Here is a 19,789-nt window from a genome sequence, read left to right as displayed (position 1 = left end):
ACTATGTAATAATTTGGAAGATGAGGTGGCCACTGTTGTATTTTGAGATTAGAATTTTTCTTCTTTCTCAGATATGAAATGAAAATAAATCACAAAGAGGAGCTCATCTGATGCAAAACTACATCATGAAAGTGGCCACTGAAGGTCAGGTGACAAACACTGAAACAGAATAAAACTTGTACCAAATCTTGATGACTCGCTATCCCAATGATTTCTATATCAAAATCAAATATCCTTATCAACAGACATTAACACACATTTAGACTGCTATTGCTCTGCTTTAAAGAAATATCAGGCCATGCATTGAAGTTATATTTGATGCATTGATTTTTCAATTTTTTGTTTAGTTTTTCTGAAAACAGCAAAACTTGAGATACGATTGTTTTGAATTACAGCAATGTTATGTAGCTGAGGGCTGAATGCACTTTGTAATTCCATGGGATGCATAGCACTAGGCGTCCTACATGCATATGTTTACTCTACTTCACTGTTTCGATGGATTTATTTCTGCATGCACTATCACTAGTAGTAGTATCAGGAAGGTCAATGTTTTCTATGAATCCTCTAGCTGAGGGAGCGGTGACTGTTGTGGACTTTGATCTTGACATTAGTTGTCTCCCTTGAAGCTTAGGGTCAGAGTTGACAATGTGCATGTTTTCTGCTGAGATTGATCAACAGTTTGATTTGTACTTTCTCCTTTGGCATTTTCAACTTTTATCATCCTGTTGCAACTAAAAATATCTTGCTCATCAGTGACATGTGCACACAGATTATGGGAAGGAAGAGAAGTGTGGCATAAATTGTGTTACAGTAGCAAAGTGCTGACTTAAGTTAAAGGTAATTTTCATTGAATGCCTGCTGTCGACAACATAGCTCTGAAGAGATACACCTACAAGACAGTGAATGTGATACTTATCAGTGGTGGAGAGGAGAGACAAAGAGCAAAAGCAGTTTTAATCTTTTATGTGTGACATTGAAACTCCTGAGTGTGACGTTGAAGAAACTTTGTAACTTACTCCAGCAAACATGGCTATTCCAGAAATCTTGCAAAAGATCCTGGAGTACTTCAAGGTAAGCTCAACGTCTGCTTGGTGTTAAGTTTCTGCCTGATTATTGTGCATGCTATAACCCTTGACCGCTGCTTTGGTTAAGGTTGTAAGCTTGTGATAACATCGTTCAGGTAACATGCGTTTGTTCGTGTATACCTTTTCTTTGCTTGAGGCTGTCCTAAAAATGTAAGCTGATGAGGTGCACAACAAGAACTGTTCAAGAATGGGTTTTTTTAGACATAAAGGCTGGAAGGTGAAGCTCAGTAGATCAAGTATTTGTGAACATGTATTTTGATAGTCATGGGTAGGCATGTGTACAATTGTAAGCTGACAAAAGGTTCACAGCAAGAACTGTAGGGTTGTACCTATGTAAAGTCTGAAAGGCCAAACTCAGTAGATCAAGTACAATGTAATTGTTGACATTGATTTTGATAGTCAGGGATAGGCATGCAGTTAATTGAATAGATAAGTTCACAAGGAGAACTGTTCGAGAACATTCTTTTTAGAGCACAAAGGCTGAAAGGTGAAACTCAGTAGATCAAGTCATTGTGTGCAGTTCTGTTTACAGTGCAGTTCTTTAGTCTGCTGAGAGTGGGTCGTGCACCTTCAATTTTATATTCACTACTTATCAATGGAAGCTATATTTACCCTCCTGAATTTTTTTTCTAAAACACCTGAGCTAGACGGGTCGAAGTGTTACTGTTGACACAATGATCTGTACCTTTGGACTTGTGTGGCCTACCTATCTTCAGGCGACCTTATCATGTGTCCTTGTAGTGGTAGTAAGGTGCGAGTGCTGTCACTCTACACAGGCGCCTGAAATGTGTCACCAACATTCTCTCTTTAGTTTTGAGTTCAATTTTTGTTGTATCCTTTTACTTTTTTCCCTTTCGTTTATTATTTTTGTGTCTGTTTTCATGTCGTTCTGCTGTTGCGCATTTGACGCTTTTGAGGTTGCTGTTGGGCATGTTTTTCTTCTCATTCACTTTGTTTTTGCCTGGGGTTGGTTTGATATTTGATGGAGGCAGTCCTCGTTCACCGGTCAAAATTGAAGCATCAAGGGACATGTACCAAAAGCACGTGCCTGTGGTCTGTCTGACAGACCTTGGTATGCGTCCCCCAGACCATAGTCCAATGACCTTTGGGGTGCTATTTCAGTTGCTTTAAAGCACGTACCCATTCGATGGTTGGTTATAAAATGACATTGACCCGTTTTCTGTCCACCGCGATTGAGTAATAATTAATCATTCACAGAAAAGGAGATTGCACGGCCTGCATTCACCCTTGCCCAGAGGGTTCGCAGACAGCACAGCGCGGTTTTCTGAATGAACGTTGGTGCCTGCCTACCTGAGTCTGAGTTTGTGCCGGTGTGTGAGATTTCGGCTGAGTCTTGGAGAGCGCGCATTCTTGCTAGATAAGTCTAGTGTGTAAGAAGGAAGGGCAGCGAAGTCTGAGCGTTATTAACCGGTGGGGCAGTCTGTGAGTGTGCAAAGTGCAACATGGCATCATCTCTACCCGATCTGGGCGATCTTGTAAGTTTGTCTTTCCTTCTTTATTTGAAATTAATGAAACTGTCTTTTCTCTTCTCCGTTTCATTTGAATAGAATGCGTTCTTTTACTTTATTTGAAATGATTGATGTTGCATTAGGTGATTTGATAAGATGGACATGTATGACTCAAAACACGACCATTTGAATTTGATGAAAACATCTTTTCCCAAGGCTGAATAAGGAATTTTGAAAATCATGAATGAAAGTATTATAAACTTTATAATGATTTATCCGATAAGGGTATGGGTGTGAAGAGGGCTCTTGCTTCAAACTGGGACTAATGATGGACATGTTATCACGGTAATTTGCATGTGATGATGTTTTGATAACAGAGAAAGGTTTGAGATGTGCTTGCCTTGCTGCTTCTGTACAATGCTAAACCTTTCATGTTCTGTCACAGTGCCCTCCGTAGTGTCTTTATAGTTAATTGATTCACTGCAATCTATCTCTCTGAACTACTCTTTACTGAGTACTGTACGTACAGTTTATCAAAAGGACGCAACGATTCGTCGCTCGTGAAAAACCGATCTTTAGTAAGTCCGTCAATGATTTATTGTGTACGTTACGATAGATCCACGTGGTCCTGTTCTGTCACAGTGCCCTCCGTAGTGTCTTTATAGTTAATTGATTCACTGCAATCTCTCTCTCACTCACTCTCTGTACTCCTTGTACTCCCCTATCTCTCTGTACTACTCCCCTATCTCTCTGTACTACTTTCCCCCCCTCTCTCTCTCTCTCTCTCTCTCTCTCTCGTCGCTCGTGAAAAGCGGATCTTTAGTAAGTCAGTCCTCGCGCTCCCTAATTGGCGTAGAGGCGCGTCCCCCGGGTGGTGGATGGGGGAGCCTTCTCTACTAACTTCTGAGAGAAGGTCGCATCACTCTCGATGCCGTGAACCTAATTAAGATCTTTTTCTTGTTTCTTCTCTATTTCTGTCTCCCCAAAGTCCTTCTACTTTCCTTTTCTCACCCATAAAATTCTTCACTTATTACCCTTGTTAAGTGGTTCTTGTATAGAATATAGTCAATTTTTGTAAAGATTTTAGTCAAGCAGTATGTAAGAAATGTTTAGTCCTTTGTGCTGGAAACTTGCATTCTCCCAGTAAGGTCATATATTGTACTACGTTGCAAGCCCCTGGAGCAATTTTTTGATTAGTGCTTTTGTGAACAAGAAACACTTAACAAGTGGCTCTATCCCATCTCCCCCCTTTCCCCTATCCCATCTCCCCCCTTTCCCTCGTCGCGATATAACCTTCGTGGTTGAAAACGACGTTAAACACCAAATAAAGAAAGAAAGAAAGTAAGTCAGTCACTAAATTGTTGTGTACGTTACGATATATCCACGCGGTAGGGCCGGAGTCTGCGGTGTAAAGTCCATGCTGTGGACACCTGGGAAGGTGAAAGTCCACTAAGGTGATTAGCCTGGTTGACGAATGGACCAGGAAATCCCCTACTCCTGAAGGTGGCAGACTAAGTGGTATAGCTCTGTGAGTGTCGCCTGCTCACACCTTGAGGGGGGTTATTTGATCGAACGAAGTGTTGATAGCGTCCTGTTGGCGCTTAGAGTTGAATGTAAGTTGCTCTTGCATATTGGTTTTTCAAGGAATTATTCCTCCAACACCCTCACCCCCCCTCACCCCCTGCAAAAGGGCTAATAATCTATGCAGTACCCCCCCCCCCCCCCTCGCTCTCTTATTTTTATGAAAATGTATGTATAGGTTACAACACGAGTGGTTTTTTATATGGCTTGTATTTCAGTCAAGACCCAGCGGATGAATATCATCGGGAGACACGAGCCTTTGGCGAGTGGCTCTCGATTGATATTCCCGCTGGGTCTTGACTGAAATACAAGCCATATAAAAAACCACGAGTGTTGTAATCTGTATATCCCATTCTACCATCAAACACAAAGTGTAGACTACTAGCGGCACTTTTGCGATCTGTGGAGTGTGAAACAGTGTTTTCAGCGAGACATGGCCTTTTTGCAACCTTAAACTAAGTGACCGTCGCTGAAAAAATAAAACGAATGAGTGCATCTATAAGTACGCGGTAACACTACTTTCAGACCGTTTAAAAGCGTTAAGTAAAGGTTCATAAGTTGCAAGAAAGTAATGAAGTCGTATAGAAATCCATTTAGTTGAAGCGCACAATTCTTTTGCGTTTCAGGTCGGCGGAACGGGGAAACCGGTTTGGCCCCCATTTGGCTTACTCGACTCGATTCAGAATCGATTCCACGTTGTTTTTTTCGAACGCATTATTATACAATTAGTCTTATTGACAGAGAAGCAAATTTTAGGGAACACATATGTAGATTTAACCATTTGCTCCCTATTTGAAATGTATCTACATGATAAACTGTTTTGCGAGTGTGTTTGCATGAACCTAAACTGGTATTGATGCGATGAAAACAGGACCCAAGTCTGTCACCGCCGCTTGATTGCATTTTGAAAGAATATGACTGGATTACGGAAAAATACACACATGTTAAGTTCTTAGATACCTTCATCGCCAATGTGGACTTACTGCAGAGCCAGGCAAAAGAGTAGACTTGCTCGCAAAACACGTGAAACAGCTGATGATAGCGAAGCCCAACCGTGCCAGGTAAGGACGGTCTGACAGATTCTCAAAAGTCGTCTGCTAACGAAGCAAGGGGAGGGTACTCGTGTTTTTGTTTTGGTTCGCTAGCATCTGGTTATCTTGTAAGTTGAATGTTCGTTTTTTCCCACCTGCATTGCTTTCATAATGAAAGAAACGTTTGCTTATTGCATCTCATACATCAGATCAGTTCTGAGATTCATTTTTGCGTGCAACTGATATGGTTTTCTGAGCCGTGCAATACGATTTTGGAACTTCATACAAATGTGTCACATTGTTCGGCGCGAGGTCAAAGGTCGGGAGCAAAGTAGTTCTTCGCCCAAATCGGAATCTGCACTATCATATATTTTTTTGAGTCCATGATGTATTTATTGAGCTATAAAAATACAACATATATACCCATACTGAAGTAACAGAGACAAAGAAGGGAGGTCATGGGATATATATATATATATATATATACATGTATGTATATGAATGGGTGTTTTTTTCTAACACTCCTCTCTTTCGCCCTCTCTATTGTTTTTCGTCAAGTGTTATTATCTAACACTTGAGTGACCCCAGTCCAGTCTCCAGAAATCAGCAATCCCATGGCTTTGGAGCTCTGAACTCTGTTTTAAATAAAATTATTTCTCAATTTGATAGTATTCTACTTTATCAAGTGCAAGCTACAACTAAATGAGTCTCGCATACCTCATTTTCTGTAGTAAACATGCCCCCCCTCCCTCCCTTTCCCAGCGCTAGGCAGATTCTATAAGGAGATGGCTATTCTCTTTATGGATGTATAACTATAAGGTATATATATCGATTGATACAAGCTGCAATTGTTCATACGCAATCAGTAATCAGAGAGAGAATGTTTTCAGTTAATATTGCAGTTGCTGCAGTCTAACATATGCATTAAGATGATCCGAATGTATTGTTTTCTCGACAGCTAGACCGGGTGGTGGAAACTTTATCCCTGTTATTATTGTTGATTAACAATCGTACGTTCTTAATATTGTTTTATTTGTTTTACCCTCTCTGTACTGTTTCCCTATTTGTTTGTTGTACAGTGGTACCAGCGGTATAAGGACACTTTACATGTGGCCTGTCATGACATATTTTTTGGTCAAGATAAACAAAACCAAAGGGACTTTAATAGTGTCCTTTATTGGGAAATGTCCTCTCTTCAGAGGAGTCTCGTGTTGCAAGTACTACTGCATTTGTGTGTAAAACAAAGTTTGTTATTCTATCCAGCTGTTCATGTATAACCCGTAATGTTAATTATGATTGCCCAGTCGTTGTATGTGTCCGTGGTGGTGGTTGCAGATGCCTATGGCGATGGACATGTTCAAGCTGGCGGGGGCCGGGGTGGTGACGGTGGGGGCCGTGACGACAGCGACGGCTTTCTACTACCTCAGCGGCATGGGACCCAAGCCTCTGCCCGAGCCCGTCGACCTAGAGTATCAGACCATTGAGGTAAGTGTGTGTGTGGAAGGAGGAGGGGGTAGGGTGTATGCGTGCCTTTTCTCTGTCTCTGTCTCTCTCTCTTTGTCTGTCTGTCTGTCTGTCTCTCTCTCTCTCTCTCTCTCTCTCTCTCTCTCTCTCTCTCTCTCTCTCTCTCTCTCAGAGGTAGATGTGTGTGTCACTGTGTTTTGCGTCAGGCTGCATCATGGCAACTATTTAGATGCTTTGGTCATGTGTTGACGTGTGCGATCTCGTCAGTGTTACGTACTTCCCACTGTAATTTTAACAGCCTCTTTCTGTCTGTCTCTTTCTCTCTGTGTGTTTTAACGTCAGTGTGTTGTGCAAACGAAGCAAAAGCTCTACGGAAAACAGTTCAGCCGACAAAGGTCTCATCAAGAACTTGTTGGAACGACTCATACGTGCCTGTTAATTATGGTTCATTTGTTTTATGCATGCATGTGATCGAGGTAGACGTGCTCCGGTCTCAGAATACGTATTATCCAACTTGTATTCAGAGAATGACCTCAGAACGGAGTTAACGACACATTAAATTACATATTCTTACTCCGAATCACATATTGTCATCATTTTCACGAGTTTTCATTCACAAGCACCTGGGAAATAAATCTCATGTTCCCCAGGCAATAAATCCCCGGTTACCATAGTTGCAGGAAGCAGGTTATACATGGATAATCAAAAGCAAACCCAATAGAAACGCTCCGGGATTCTTCGGCTCTTTTCATTGGTGTTTCCTCAGACCTAAACAGACGACACGACACTGCTTTGCAAAGTTCCAAAAACGAACTGGCAAACTGGCAAAAGTAAACAAAAAACAAAACTACTTCATGAAAGGTCATACATTCATCAAAAACAAATGAAACCTAGCGATATGTTTTGTCTTCTTACAGAGTCATGGAGTGCGTGTATCTGTGTTTCGATACACAGACGTTCGGAGAAACACAAACGTCAAGTTCAAGTAAAACGACCCCTGACCACAGGCGGAAGGTATCGTCCACTGGACTACTACTATCACAGAAAGACTACAAGGTACGTCACTCACCTTCGAGTCTTCTGTGTTCTCGGAGTCGCTTCCTGGGGAAAAATATTGTTCAAGACGGTTTGCCTCTTCCTACAGTCAGTGTAAGGTCAAATAAATACAGTTGAATGATTGTTTGAACTGTATGTACCTTTAATTTTCAGCTTCCGTCTGCTGCAGGTTGTTATTAACCATCATTTGGACGAATCTTCGTTTGCGAGCCGCTAACTTCCACTTGGCGTCAAACTCATGCATCCGCACCGAATATGCATACCAGCGCTCATTGGTCTAAAACATATGTAAATATTGTGCAGCAAAGGGAAGCTACCCACGGGAAAATAATCATCGAATTTAGACCAATGAGCGCTGGTATGCATATTCGGTGCGGATGCATGAGTTTGACGCCAAGTGGAAGTTAGCGGCTCGCAAACGAAGATTCGTCCAAATGATGGTTAATAACAACCTGCAGCGGACGGAAGCTGAAAATTAAAGGTACATACAGTTCAAACAATCATTCAACTGTATTTATTTGACCTTACACAGACTGTAGGAAGAGGCAAACCGTCTTGAACAATATTTTTCCCCAGGAAGCGACTCCGAGAACACAGAAGACTCGAAGGTGAGTGACGTACCTTGTAGTCTTTCTGTGATAGTAGTAGTCCAGTGGACGATACCTTCCGCCTGTGCCCTGACACACAAATTTTGACCCATGCACAAGACGTTGTATCGATAAACGAAGCACAAATAAGAAACAATAATAAAAGCAAAGAAAATAGCAACAAGATATGCAAACATCTAACAAAGCCGAGCAAGCAGAATGACAGGTCTAATGAAAAACAAAGAGGTACTACTGAGTCGGAAACAAGATCGCGATTCTTTCCTTCGCTGCACGACGCAAATCTTCTGTGCAAACGTAGCTTCCACATTCGATCACTCAGCTTAATAATTAGAACAGAAAGCCGAGGGGGTGGAATACCGAGATGAACCTACAGAACTGTGCATCCTCAAACCTGACATATTCATCCCAACATTTAATGAACTCAAAAACACAGAAAGTTGCTTTCACACGCCAGCTCATTCTGATAATCCTCGCTCCACGGCTTTCGTTGATTGCCAGTGGTTATCAAACCGGGACTCGTGTGGTTATCAGAACGGAACCCGTGGGTTGATTGTGCACTTATTTTCTCACTACCAAAATGATGACAAAAACGATGTTTGGTGGTTTGTTGACAGACCAGCTTTTTTGTCGGTCCGAGGGGGAGCATATCGTCTTTTGTTTCATATTTATTGACCAAGGCCGAACAACCCATCAAACATCTTATAATGTTTAACTGTCGCATATTTATTTATTATCTCTATCTGCATTGGTTAGGTGACTGACCGTGTGTGTTGTCTTTGTCTGCAAAATCCCCGGTAATTTGGGTGTAAGGTCAAGATCCGACGCTTGCTACTGCTACGTGTGTGGGCAAAGCTATTTATTAGGACTTTTTGTTGTCTTACATGTTTGGCAGATACTTCTACCTGTCGGTAGTCGTGTGTGTTATCTATACCTGTATTGTACTTTGCGGTGTGGCGCCATGCGTGCAAGAGGAATTATCACACCTTTCGTGCGTGAGTGTCAGCAATTGTGCTGCATGCACTGAAGATCGGCATGTAGTCCTTCGTGCAGTTGAAAGACGTTAAGTCCCGAGTGAAGTGGTGTGTTTGCAATAAGTGCTCCACGGTGCATTCAAGATAACGCGGGAGGCAGTATGGTGGTGGGGGAGGAACAGAGAGAGAGAGAGAGAGAGAGAGAGAGAGAGAGAGAGAGAATGGGGAATGACATGCGTGTAAGAGAGTGACAGGGTCGAGTTTTGGATTGACTCGTAAATCAGGGAGGGGGGGGGGGGGGTACTGATTGTCACGCGTGCACCAATCCAACGTCACAAGGTCATCCCAGGACGAAAGGGAGACATGGCTAGGTGTGAGGGTGGAGAGATCGATAAGAAAAAGGGTGTAGCTGTCACGATTGATAAACTTGTGTTAGTAGACCTTGATCCGACCTTGAGAAGTGGACTGGACTCGTGAATTATGAAACCCGATAGGCAGCAAGCGAGTGGACGACTTCGTGTCCATACTGTAAGCTCTTGACTCAGTCGGACCAGACGGCTAGTTTTGTCTTGCCACGCGCACGTGCTTGCTAGACTATTGACTTAGTGTCATCATGAATACTATCATTGATTCGCAGAGCATTCAGGTTTTCTTGTTGCTCTTCTTTTACTTTCTTGTTTGTTTTTCTTCACCATTTAACTTTTTTATTTGTTAATGTTTTAGTGTTATTGTTAACAATAAGCGCCAGAAATGATAACATATAATTTCCGTTGGTGTTGTCATTGTTACGGATGACATTCAAGTATGCAGGTTTTAGTTCATATTTCGTGCAACATTTTTGACTCACATGCGAAGCAAAAGTGAGTCTATGTACTCACCCGAGTCGTCCGTCCGGCCGGCCGTCCGGAAAACTTTAACGTTGGATATTTCTTGGACACTATTCAGTCTATCAGTACCAAATTTGGCAAGATGGTGTATGATGACAAGGCCCCAAAAAACATACATAGCATCTTGACCTTGCTTCAAGGTCAAGGTCGCAGGGGCCATAAATGTTGTCTAAAAAACAGCTATTTTTCACATTTTTCCCATTTTCTCTGAAGTTTTTGAGATTCAATACCTCACCTATATATGATATATAGGGCAAAGTAAGCCCCATCTTTTGATACCAGTTTGGTTTACCTTGCTTCAAGGTCAAGGTCACAGGAGCTCTTCAAAGTTGGATTGTATACATATTTTGAAGTGACCTTGACCCTGAACTATGGAAGATAACTGTTTCAAACTTAAAAATTATGTGGGGCACATGTTATGCTTTCATCATGAGACACATTTGGTCACATATGATCAAGGTCAAGGTCACTTTGACCCTTATGAAATGTGACCAAAATAAGGTAGTGAACCACTAAAAGTGACCATATCTCATGGTAGAAAGAGCCAATAAGCACCATTGTACTTCCTATGTCTTGAATTAACAGCTTTGTGTTGCATGACCTTGGATGACCTTGACCTTGGGTCAAGGTCACATGTATTTTGGTAGGAAAAATGTGTAAAGCAGTTCTTAGTGTATGATGTTATTGCTAGGTTTAGTTATTTGACCTTGACCCTGAAGGTCAAGGTCATGTCAAGGTCAAGCATGTGAGTCGTATGGGCTTTGCCCTTCTTGTTTGTTTTCGGTGTAAACATACGTGCAAAAGACTATGACATACTATTCTTTGTCAATTAAAGGCACAGTAAGCCTCCCGTAAACCAGCACAGATACTGTCAGGCTTTCACACACAGTACAAACACCCTTCCATTTGAACGCTCACCAAACGGGAACATCCCAGGTGCCCTACGTAAAGAGCGAGCAATTTTCAAAGAATTAATTTTGCGGATTGTCTCAGAGACAATCGGACCGTGGTGCGTTTTGGCGCTAGACCTAACTTTTAAAATCTAAATAATAAATTGACAGCTTGTTACACAAACATCCCTAAATCATAAAAGAATTCTTTTTTCATCAAGACAAGATCAGTACAATTCGAAGGTTTGAAAAAAGAAAAGCCCGGAAGCAGGGTCACGCAAGGTCGTGGTTCTCGTAGCAGACGACGGTTTATGCCAATTGCCAGTTCCTCTGAACAGTCAAAAGCCATCGCTAGAGTTCTTGTGAACCACAGCCGTTTGTTTCGTGCATAGTCAGAGGTACTTTATAACGTGCTATTGCAGATAAGCTCACAGCGAGTCGCATTCAAATTACTAACTGACGACTACATTGTGAAAAAGGAAAACTTGATCACACGGGTTCACGATGGCTCAGGGGTAAGATAAACCACGCAAAAATAAATTCTTTGAAAATTGCTCGCTCTTTACGGAGGGCACCTATGATGTTCTCAAGCGGTGAGTGTTTAAATGAAAGGGTATTTGTAATGTGTGTAAAAGCCTGACAGTATCTGTGATAGTTTACGGGAGGCTTACTGTGCCTTTAACATACATCTTTGTGAGCGTACAAAAAAAGTGCCAGAAACTGGGAAATATGTCTCTTCGTTGGAGCCACAGTGCTCACAGGTTTTGTTGTTGTAAAGTCTGTCCGGGTGGCTAGCGGAGGACGTTTTTTAATATTAACAAATAAAATAAATCTTGGCAACTTTTATGAAGTGATCAAGAAGAAAAGTTGTTTACAACGATTAGTATTATTTTATGTTAAAATGGCTTGTTTCCAGCTTTTGCAGTTTGAGCCCTGTACACGTACATTTTTGCAAATCAAGAGGAAAAACGCTCACGCTCAATGTCACTCCCACGCTCAATGTCACATTTTAATATATATGTATATATATATATTCGTTTTAACTCTCTTGCTTCTCAAAACTGTCACGCTAATCGGACAGAGCCTGGCCGAGGAATGCAGTGAAACGGAACTTGACAGGTGTGGAAAAAAAACATGCACCCGACACAGTAAAAAAGTCAGTGGGGTGCGTTACAAAGGCTCGTTTGGGGTTGAAATTTATTCATTTTTGGTCGTATCACTCAAAAATATAGGAGGGTAGAGCAAAAACGATTAAGAGATAGCACTTAACCCTTTTAACACAAGATAGTACTATGTAATGGCCCTGTACAACTTTTCTTCTAAAGCACTATGGAAAAAGTTGCTTTGATTTTTATTTTAAATAAATAAAAACGTCCTCCGCTAGACACCCGGACAGAGTATACCATTTTGTGATTTCAGTATAAACATGACCGTGCATACGATGACTTATCACTGGTTACGGATGTAGAAGCAAAAACAAGCTAGAACTAGAAGGCAACCAGGAAGATTTAACTTCCTGTAAACAGGGATATGTTTAGAACTGGCGAGAAAGGAAGCGATCGCACATTTGTTTGTTTGTTTGCTTAACGCCCAGCCGACCACGAAGGGCCATATCAGGGCGGTGCTGCTTTGACATATAACGTGCACCACACACAAGACAGAAGTCGCAGCACAGGCTTCATGTCTCACCCAGTCACATTATTCTGACACCGGACCAACCAGTCCTAGCACTAACCCCATAATGCCAGACGCCAGGCGGAGCAGCCACTAGATTGCCAATATTAAAGTCTTAGGTATGACCCGGCCGGGGTTCGAACCCACGACCTCCCGATCATGGGGCGGACGCCTTACCACTAGCGATCGCACATGAGCTTTTACATTTTTATATACCAGCGAGAAGGGACATTGTGTGAGAATAACATATATCTTCATTCGTGTATAATAAGCATGGCATGGAAGTTTGCTTCATTGTTTTGTGGTCAAATGGTAGTAAAGATGTTCGTGTATTCTTCGTTATTACAGTGTTAAGGAAACAAACACACATTCAGGCTGTGTTTTTGTGCATTTGTTTATTAGAGCTCACGATTTTTCCTCATGTCACATTACGTGTGCAGTAGCCGAACGTTACCTCATAAACAAGTTTACTCTTTCTTTGGTTTTTTTCCTCATCATTCATCGTTAAGGAATGTCGTTTTTGGCTCACGTAAGTGTAGCCTATGCGATGATAAACTTTGTCTGTCTGTGCGTGCGTGCGTGCGTGCGTGCGTGCGTGTGTGTGTGTGTGTGTGATAGAAACTTTAACATTTCCGAGTCTATGGATTACGTCAGTCTCGGTCAAAAGTGTTTGACGTGTGTGATAGAAACTATTTGAAGACGTCACATTATGACGTAAGAGGGTTAGACGTCACGCAAAGGAATTACTGAACGTCTCGGTCATTGTTATTGTGAGCGGGCCGAGACTACTTGGCAGATCCAGGGTCTCGCTTTCTTGCACAGTTTCACCTATGCTTACTGTGTGTGTGTGTGTGTGTGTGTGTGTGTGTGTGTGTGTGTGTGTGTGTGTGTGTGTGTGTGTATGTGTGACGGAGTGATTGAGTTTGTGTTACTGTTTGTCGATTTCTTACGTGAGCCTTGAAGGCTTCGCCTCTTGTTCTTTTTGTCTTCTTTCTTTTTTTAATTCAAGACACTGAGCAGTCCAGCTTTATTGTTTCAAAGCAGGCACATCTGTCTAAATATTTAGCAAACGTGATGTATATGCATGCAAATGAAAGGTTTCAAAGGAAGGATTTACATTATGCGCGCACGTGTGTGCATGTGTTAGTGATTGCCAGCTTCTGCGCTGATGACAAAAGGGAAGTGTAGGGTTGTTATGTAATGTAGGCCTTTTGTTTGTTGGTTTAGTTTGTACACGAAAAAATAAACGGGAAAATTGGTTATTTTTCCTCTTTACAAAAATATGAGTTCACATGTTCAATACGATACAATACGCACACACATACACATACACACACGCACACACACGCGCGCGCGCACGTTTCAGTCCCCTTTTAATCCTGTGACATTAGAATGTGTCTTGAATTTATTCACCTCATCTCCAAACTCCCGCCCCCGCCCTTCCTCTCCCAAAAAACCGTCCGTTCACTACCTTCACTTCTCTGACGTAGAGCGGCACCCTTTAGTCCATTTATGGAGGTTTGTCGTGATCATGGAGGAAAAATGGGCAGTTGGCGTGACCATCATGCATGATTTTTTCACATCCTTGTCCACGCCACTCTTCCTTTGACCTGTTCACGGATTTATCCCCGTACCCTTTCCCTAACCCTTTTTATGTTTAGTCAAGTTTTGACTAAATATTTTAACATCGAGGGGGAATCGAAACGAGGGTCGTGGTGTATGTGCGTGTGTCTGTGTCTGTGTGTCTGTGTGTGTGTGTGTGTGTGTAGAGCGATTCAGACTAAACTACTGGACCGATCTTTATGAAATTTGACATGAGAGTTCCTGGGTATGAAATCCCCGAACGTTTTTTTCATTTTTTTGATAAATGTTTTTGATGACGTCATATCCGGCTTTTCGTGAAAGTTGAGGCGGCACTGTCACGCCCTCATTTTTCAACCAAATTGCTTGAAATTTTGGTCAAGTAATCTTCGACGAAGCCCGGACTTCGGTATTGCATTTCAGCTTGGTGGCTTAAAAATTAATTAATGACTTTGGTCATTAAAAATCTGAAAATTGTAAAAAAAAATAAAAATTTAAAAAACGATCCAAATTTACGTTTATCTTATTCTCCATCATTTGCTGATTCCAAAAACATATAAATAGGTTATATTCGGATTAAAAACAAGCTCTGAAAATTAAATATATAAAAATTATTATCAAAATTAAATTGTCCAAATCAATTTAAAAACACTTTCATCTTATTCCTTGTCGGTTCCTGATTCCAAAAACATATAGATATGATATGTTTGGATTAAAAACACGCTCACAAAGTTAAAACAAAGAGAGGTACAGAAAAGCGTGCTATCCTTCTTAGCGCAACTACTACCCCGCTCTTCTTGTCAATTTCACTGCCTTTGCCATGAGCGGTGGACTGACGATGCTACGAGTATACGGTCTTGCTGAAAAATGGCATTGCGTTCAGTTTCATTCTGTGAGTTCGACAGCTACTTGACTAAATATTGTATTTTCGCCTTACGCGACTTGTTCTTTCTCTGTGCTGTTTTAATTGCTGTCTCTTTAACCTGGATTCTGTGACAAGTTAGTAACACGGGAAGGAATATTTTACAACTTCGCAGTGATCTCGGACAAATGTACAATCTGTAGTCGAAACGTTTATGCAGTAGTAAGGGTTCTCATTATGATTTACAACGTGAGTTTAAGCCTACATAAATCCCTGCGCCTTGAATATGTGCGCGATATAAATTGCATAAAATAAAAAATATAAAATAAATAAATCCCTGCGCTTAGAATTGTACCCACGGAATACGCGCGATATAAGCCTCATATTGATTGATTGATTGATTGATAAAGGGCTTTCCTGTGGTACTCGAGGACAGAACTTTATTTCTTATTGATGCTCAGATCAGGTGATGGACGTTAGCGTGCATGCAGTTTCTTGGCGTTAGTAACGATACAAGGTGGAACTCAGTATTGATGATACAGGTTGCAACTGTTCCGTATTGATCAACCGTCCAACATTGTGTGTACTGACCAGGCCAGTTATGTTCAACTGACCATTCTGTACTAGGTACAAAATAAGCCAGCGTCATCGGGTCCTCCCGGGGTCACGCTCAGTCGAGCGGAACGTGGATTTCTTGTGTGATGTCGCGCTATATAAAACTGACCTCCTTGGAGTTGAATGCGTCAGTCGGTCGCCTTGAGTCGTAGTTGGCTGTTTTGTTTTTCAAATTGTTAAGTGTGAAATGTCAGTTGTTTATTCCGAGTCACGTCGTTAAATGCGAGTGGCGTGATCCCCGAAACTTCTTCCTGGGTGATTCGTGATGCATCATAAGGAAATGTGGCGTTTAAATCTTTAGCTTGGATCAAGTGTGTCGGCGTGCTGTGCTTAGTCCTGTTCAGTTTTCATCAACTTTGTCTCTCCTCGCGGCCGGACACACCTATTTTCGGTCAGCGATATTTGTCGTCCGAGTTTCATGACGACTGATTGCTAACAAGGATACAACAAGGATACTTCAACATTGTCTCATTCGCAGGCGTTTCCTGGGCTTCCGACGATCACCACATTGTAGTTTTGTGAAATTCTAATTTCTGTGATTGTGCAGTTAGTTTTCCGAAAACTTTGTCCTAAAGTGTGAGGTTTCCCCGAGAAAGACGCGAACGGCCCTACAACCGGATTTTAATTTCATGCACAGTTGTACGAATACCTTCTAACTTGCATCACAATACACATAGCGTGTGTTTCAGTGAATGCGCTGTATTGTGATACCTTTGCATGGACCGGTGAACAGGGAACTACAGGGCTTTTGAAAACGAATTCAAATACGCAACGGCGTCACTACCCTACTGACTGAAAACCCGTCGCTTGAATATAAAAACGGTTGTCGATGCTTGTCTTGTGGAAAGGACTTTTGTTCTTTGGCTTGTGTGTTTCTCAGTTCACTTGTGGCGTTTGAAGTGTTGCTAAACCCTTAAAATGTTATCTGTGGAGGACGGCTACCCATCAAGTGTGTATGGCCAACAGTCCGTTTTGGTAAGTAAAACGATACACTTGACTTGGATTTCAATCCCAGGTTTGAGGATCTTCTCTCTCTCTCTCTCTCTCTCTCTCTCTCTCTCTCTCTCTCTCTCTCTCTCTCTCTCTCTCTCTCTCTCTCTCTCTCTGTGTCTGTCTGTCTGTCTGTCTGTGTGTGCAAGCGCAGCGCGTGCGAAACAGACATTTTTGTTTTTTCACTGTATTGTATGTGTTCAACGTGTCAAACAGTGTACATGTTTTGGGAAGTGCCGTGCGTTTATCCCGGAAGCGACCCTCAATGTATGATATAAATTATCATATGTATAATATAATATGTGCGCTAAGGCAGCCTAAAACTGACTGACGCTCGATCAAGTAAAAATGTCCATGGTCACAATGGTTGATTTCTTGTGTGTGTGTGTGGTGTGTGTGTGTGTGTGTGTTTGTGTGTGTGTTTGTGTGTGTGTGATCCGTGCGCTGGAAAACGGAAAGTGATTTTATGTGCCATAAGCTTAATCAATGTTGGAATTCAAACTGCAAAACACTTCGGATATGCGCATAATCCACCCATGGCTGTACATGAAGAGCGCGTAGCCTCGGTTCTTCCGAAAAACGAATATATAATTATATATGTCGAAATGTGTGGCAGCGATGCCAATATCCTAAACTAACAAGCTGCACATAACTGTTTTGAACTTTTAATATTTTCTTCCAAACTATTGGTCTCTTTAAACATCAGTCAAAGCTCATGCTGGCCGTTTCGAATAACAAAATAGTGATTTCACGATTGAAGGCTTCACACACACACACACCCCCCTCCCACACACACACACACACCCCCTCCCCTGTAAATACGAAGAAGGGTGCTGTCATTGAAGAGGAAGAGGAAGTCGGAGAAGTATGGACGTCTTTTCAAAGGAGGCCATCTGCTGCTTGTCGCTTTGTGCTGTCATCTCCAATACAATAACAGCTGCTGCTAAACTAAAGGGGGGGAGTTAACGTCCTCTCAGAAAATATTTCTATTTGGGACAAGAATTGGTGATACGCTAAGGGACAGCTGCTGCACGTGTTGCTGAATGATTTATAGGCAACGAATTAAAATGTCTGTGTCCACAGGTCCATTACCTTCCCACCCGCGTAAACGATCGTGTTCACCATCTGTCCGTACATGTGATAACAACAAAATCTAATCTGCACAGAGAGCAGCCAGGCTATTACGTTTGTGTGTGTGTGTGTCTATAATGCAATGAATGAATGAATCATACTCTTATCCCACGTAAAAGCCGTGTGAAATCGACGATGATTTACAATATAATATATGTATATACAATGGTTTTTGCGTGAAGGACTGCATTTTTTTTAGTCTGAAAAAGAAGATCGGTTATTGATCGTAGTTTCATTAAGTTGTGCCATGGTTCAGTCGAATACAATCCACCAGCATGATCATTGGTCCAGTCAATGAAAATAGTGTATCTGGACACCACTCTTTTGGCTCCACATGACTTTGTCCTACCTTTGCAGCAGGGAAATTGGTTGCAGCAAAGATAATCAACTGTTCTGGCCAGTCTTAATCACGAAAGGCTTTTCTATTGAATTAATGTTATTTTTCGAATATCATGCAATCTGTTTTATGAAATTTTCAATGCGATTTGAAACTGATAACTTCGTTTCCGGGGAGACTTCATTTGAAGTGTCAATTGCAGTCTTCACTTTCACACATGAATGCAAGAACATTTTCTCCATGACGTTAGCATTTTCAAATCGTTGATCTACGAAGCTATACAATTTTTCAATCATTGATCTACGAAACTTTACCATGTTCACGCAACTTCAATGTGATACGTGTGAAAGAACCATAACGTTATCTAGACTTTTACGGCGTCTGTCCCAGAATACCTGTCTTTGCGTAGGCTGACGTTTGTCGAGTACTGTAAGTGCTCAATAGCCTTTCAAGCTCCCGTGCACGCACGATGTGATCTAATTGAATTGTACAATGAATGCAGCGACCTTACCCCGGGTGGCAAGACTAAAGAGGCAGCAGCAGGGTCGATATCAAACTGAATATTTCATCTGTCTATGGTAAGAGGGAAACTGAAACAGCCAACCAGCGCAGGTCTTTCTTGCGTTGATATAGTCAAGACTTTCAAGGTTTGTGGTTGACGGTAGAGTTAGCATGCAGCTTGTAGAGGGGATGTTTCCATCACGGATCTAATTATTTTAGGAAAAGTGACTGACTGAAAAAAAGGGCTGTGGTGTTCTTTTGTTATGGGTGTTGGTCATTCCCGAAGGGCGAGTTACAATGTTTTCCCGGCGGGTATCGTTGAATTTCAGACGAAACAGGTAGGCCTATTCATGAGTGCTTGTGTGGAAGACCAGGCTTACCTGCTTGTCTGCGTCTGTAATGTATGAACTCTGCAATAGATAGCGAATTGGAGAATTTTTTTTATGAATGCTTTTTCCATTTGTTCAAAATTCATTCACGGACAGTACTTTGGACACAATGTTGGCAATGGCCAGGAAATAAGAAGTTCGAACTGTTTACTCTTTGTAGGTCTTTGTCATTTGTATGTGAAACCTAGAATGTGGTTCTGGTTCTCTTTCATACTGTCCGTCTGTCTGTCTGTCTCTTTCTCTCGCTCGGCTGCTACCGACTGCAGTAGAGAGAACAGTTAGGAATAGATGGATATACATGTAGTAATATTTTCTTTTGATTAGAAATAAGATAAACTCATCAACATTTCATGTTGCTTCTGATCGATGAGGCCCGGTTCCTTCTGTTTCAATATTTTCGTCGTGTTCACTGGAATACATGTAGCAGTAAATTTCTCTTGCGAAACTTATGTCAGATTAGACGAAAAACTCTTTTGATGAACTGCTGCCGAACAATGCAGTACTGTGGTCGTTTAGAATCAGTCGATAGTTGCTGGGAGCAGAAAAAGTTTGGTACACAGCGTTAAAAAAAAGTAGGCCATTCATTCAGTCTTGCTTGACCTTGTTATCGATTGGCACCGTCAAACATAACAATCCCCGAGTGTTATACTTGGCCAACGCGTTGTGA

General features: G+C 41.7%; 1 protein-coding gene across 5 annotated transcripts in view; it reads left to right on the top strand.

Moving 5' to 3' along the window:
• The window catches only part of LOC138958644 (long-chain-fatty-acid--CoA ligase 5-like), a 52,012-nt gene that overhangs the window by 1,926 nt on the left and 30,297 nt on the right, over positions 1 to 19,789 (top strand). Inside the window, exons 2-3 of one of the 5 annotated variants that reach the window (XM_070329860.1) lie at positions 1,040 to 1,071; positions 6,502 to 6,651. In XM_070329860.1, coding sequence (XP_070185961.1) covers positions 6,502 to 6,651 — 150 coding nt within the window. In that variant the 5' untranslated portion in view covers positions 1,040 to 1,071. Of the gene's footprint in view, positions 1 to 753; positions 1,072 to 2,281; positions 2,582 to 6,501; positions 6,652 to 15,903; positions 16,750 to 19,789 lie in introns of those variants that run through there. The other 4 variants (XM_070329858.1, XM_070329859.1, XM_070329861.1 and 1 more) reach the window with 4 other exon arrangements.

This window comes from Littorina saxatilis, linkage group LG2 (genome assembly GCF_037325665.1).
Source record: "Littorina saxatilis isolate snail1 linkage group LG2, US_GU_Lsax_2.0, whole genome shotgun sequence".
NCBI classification, from domain to species: Eukaryota; Metazoa; Mollusca; class Gastropoda; order Littorinimorpha; family Littorinidae; genus Littorina; species Littorina saxatilis.
This window is presented reverse-complemented; position numbering and strand designations above follow the sequence as displayed.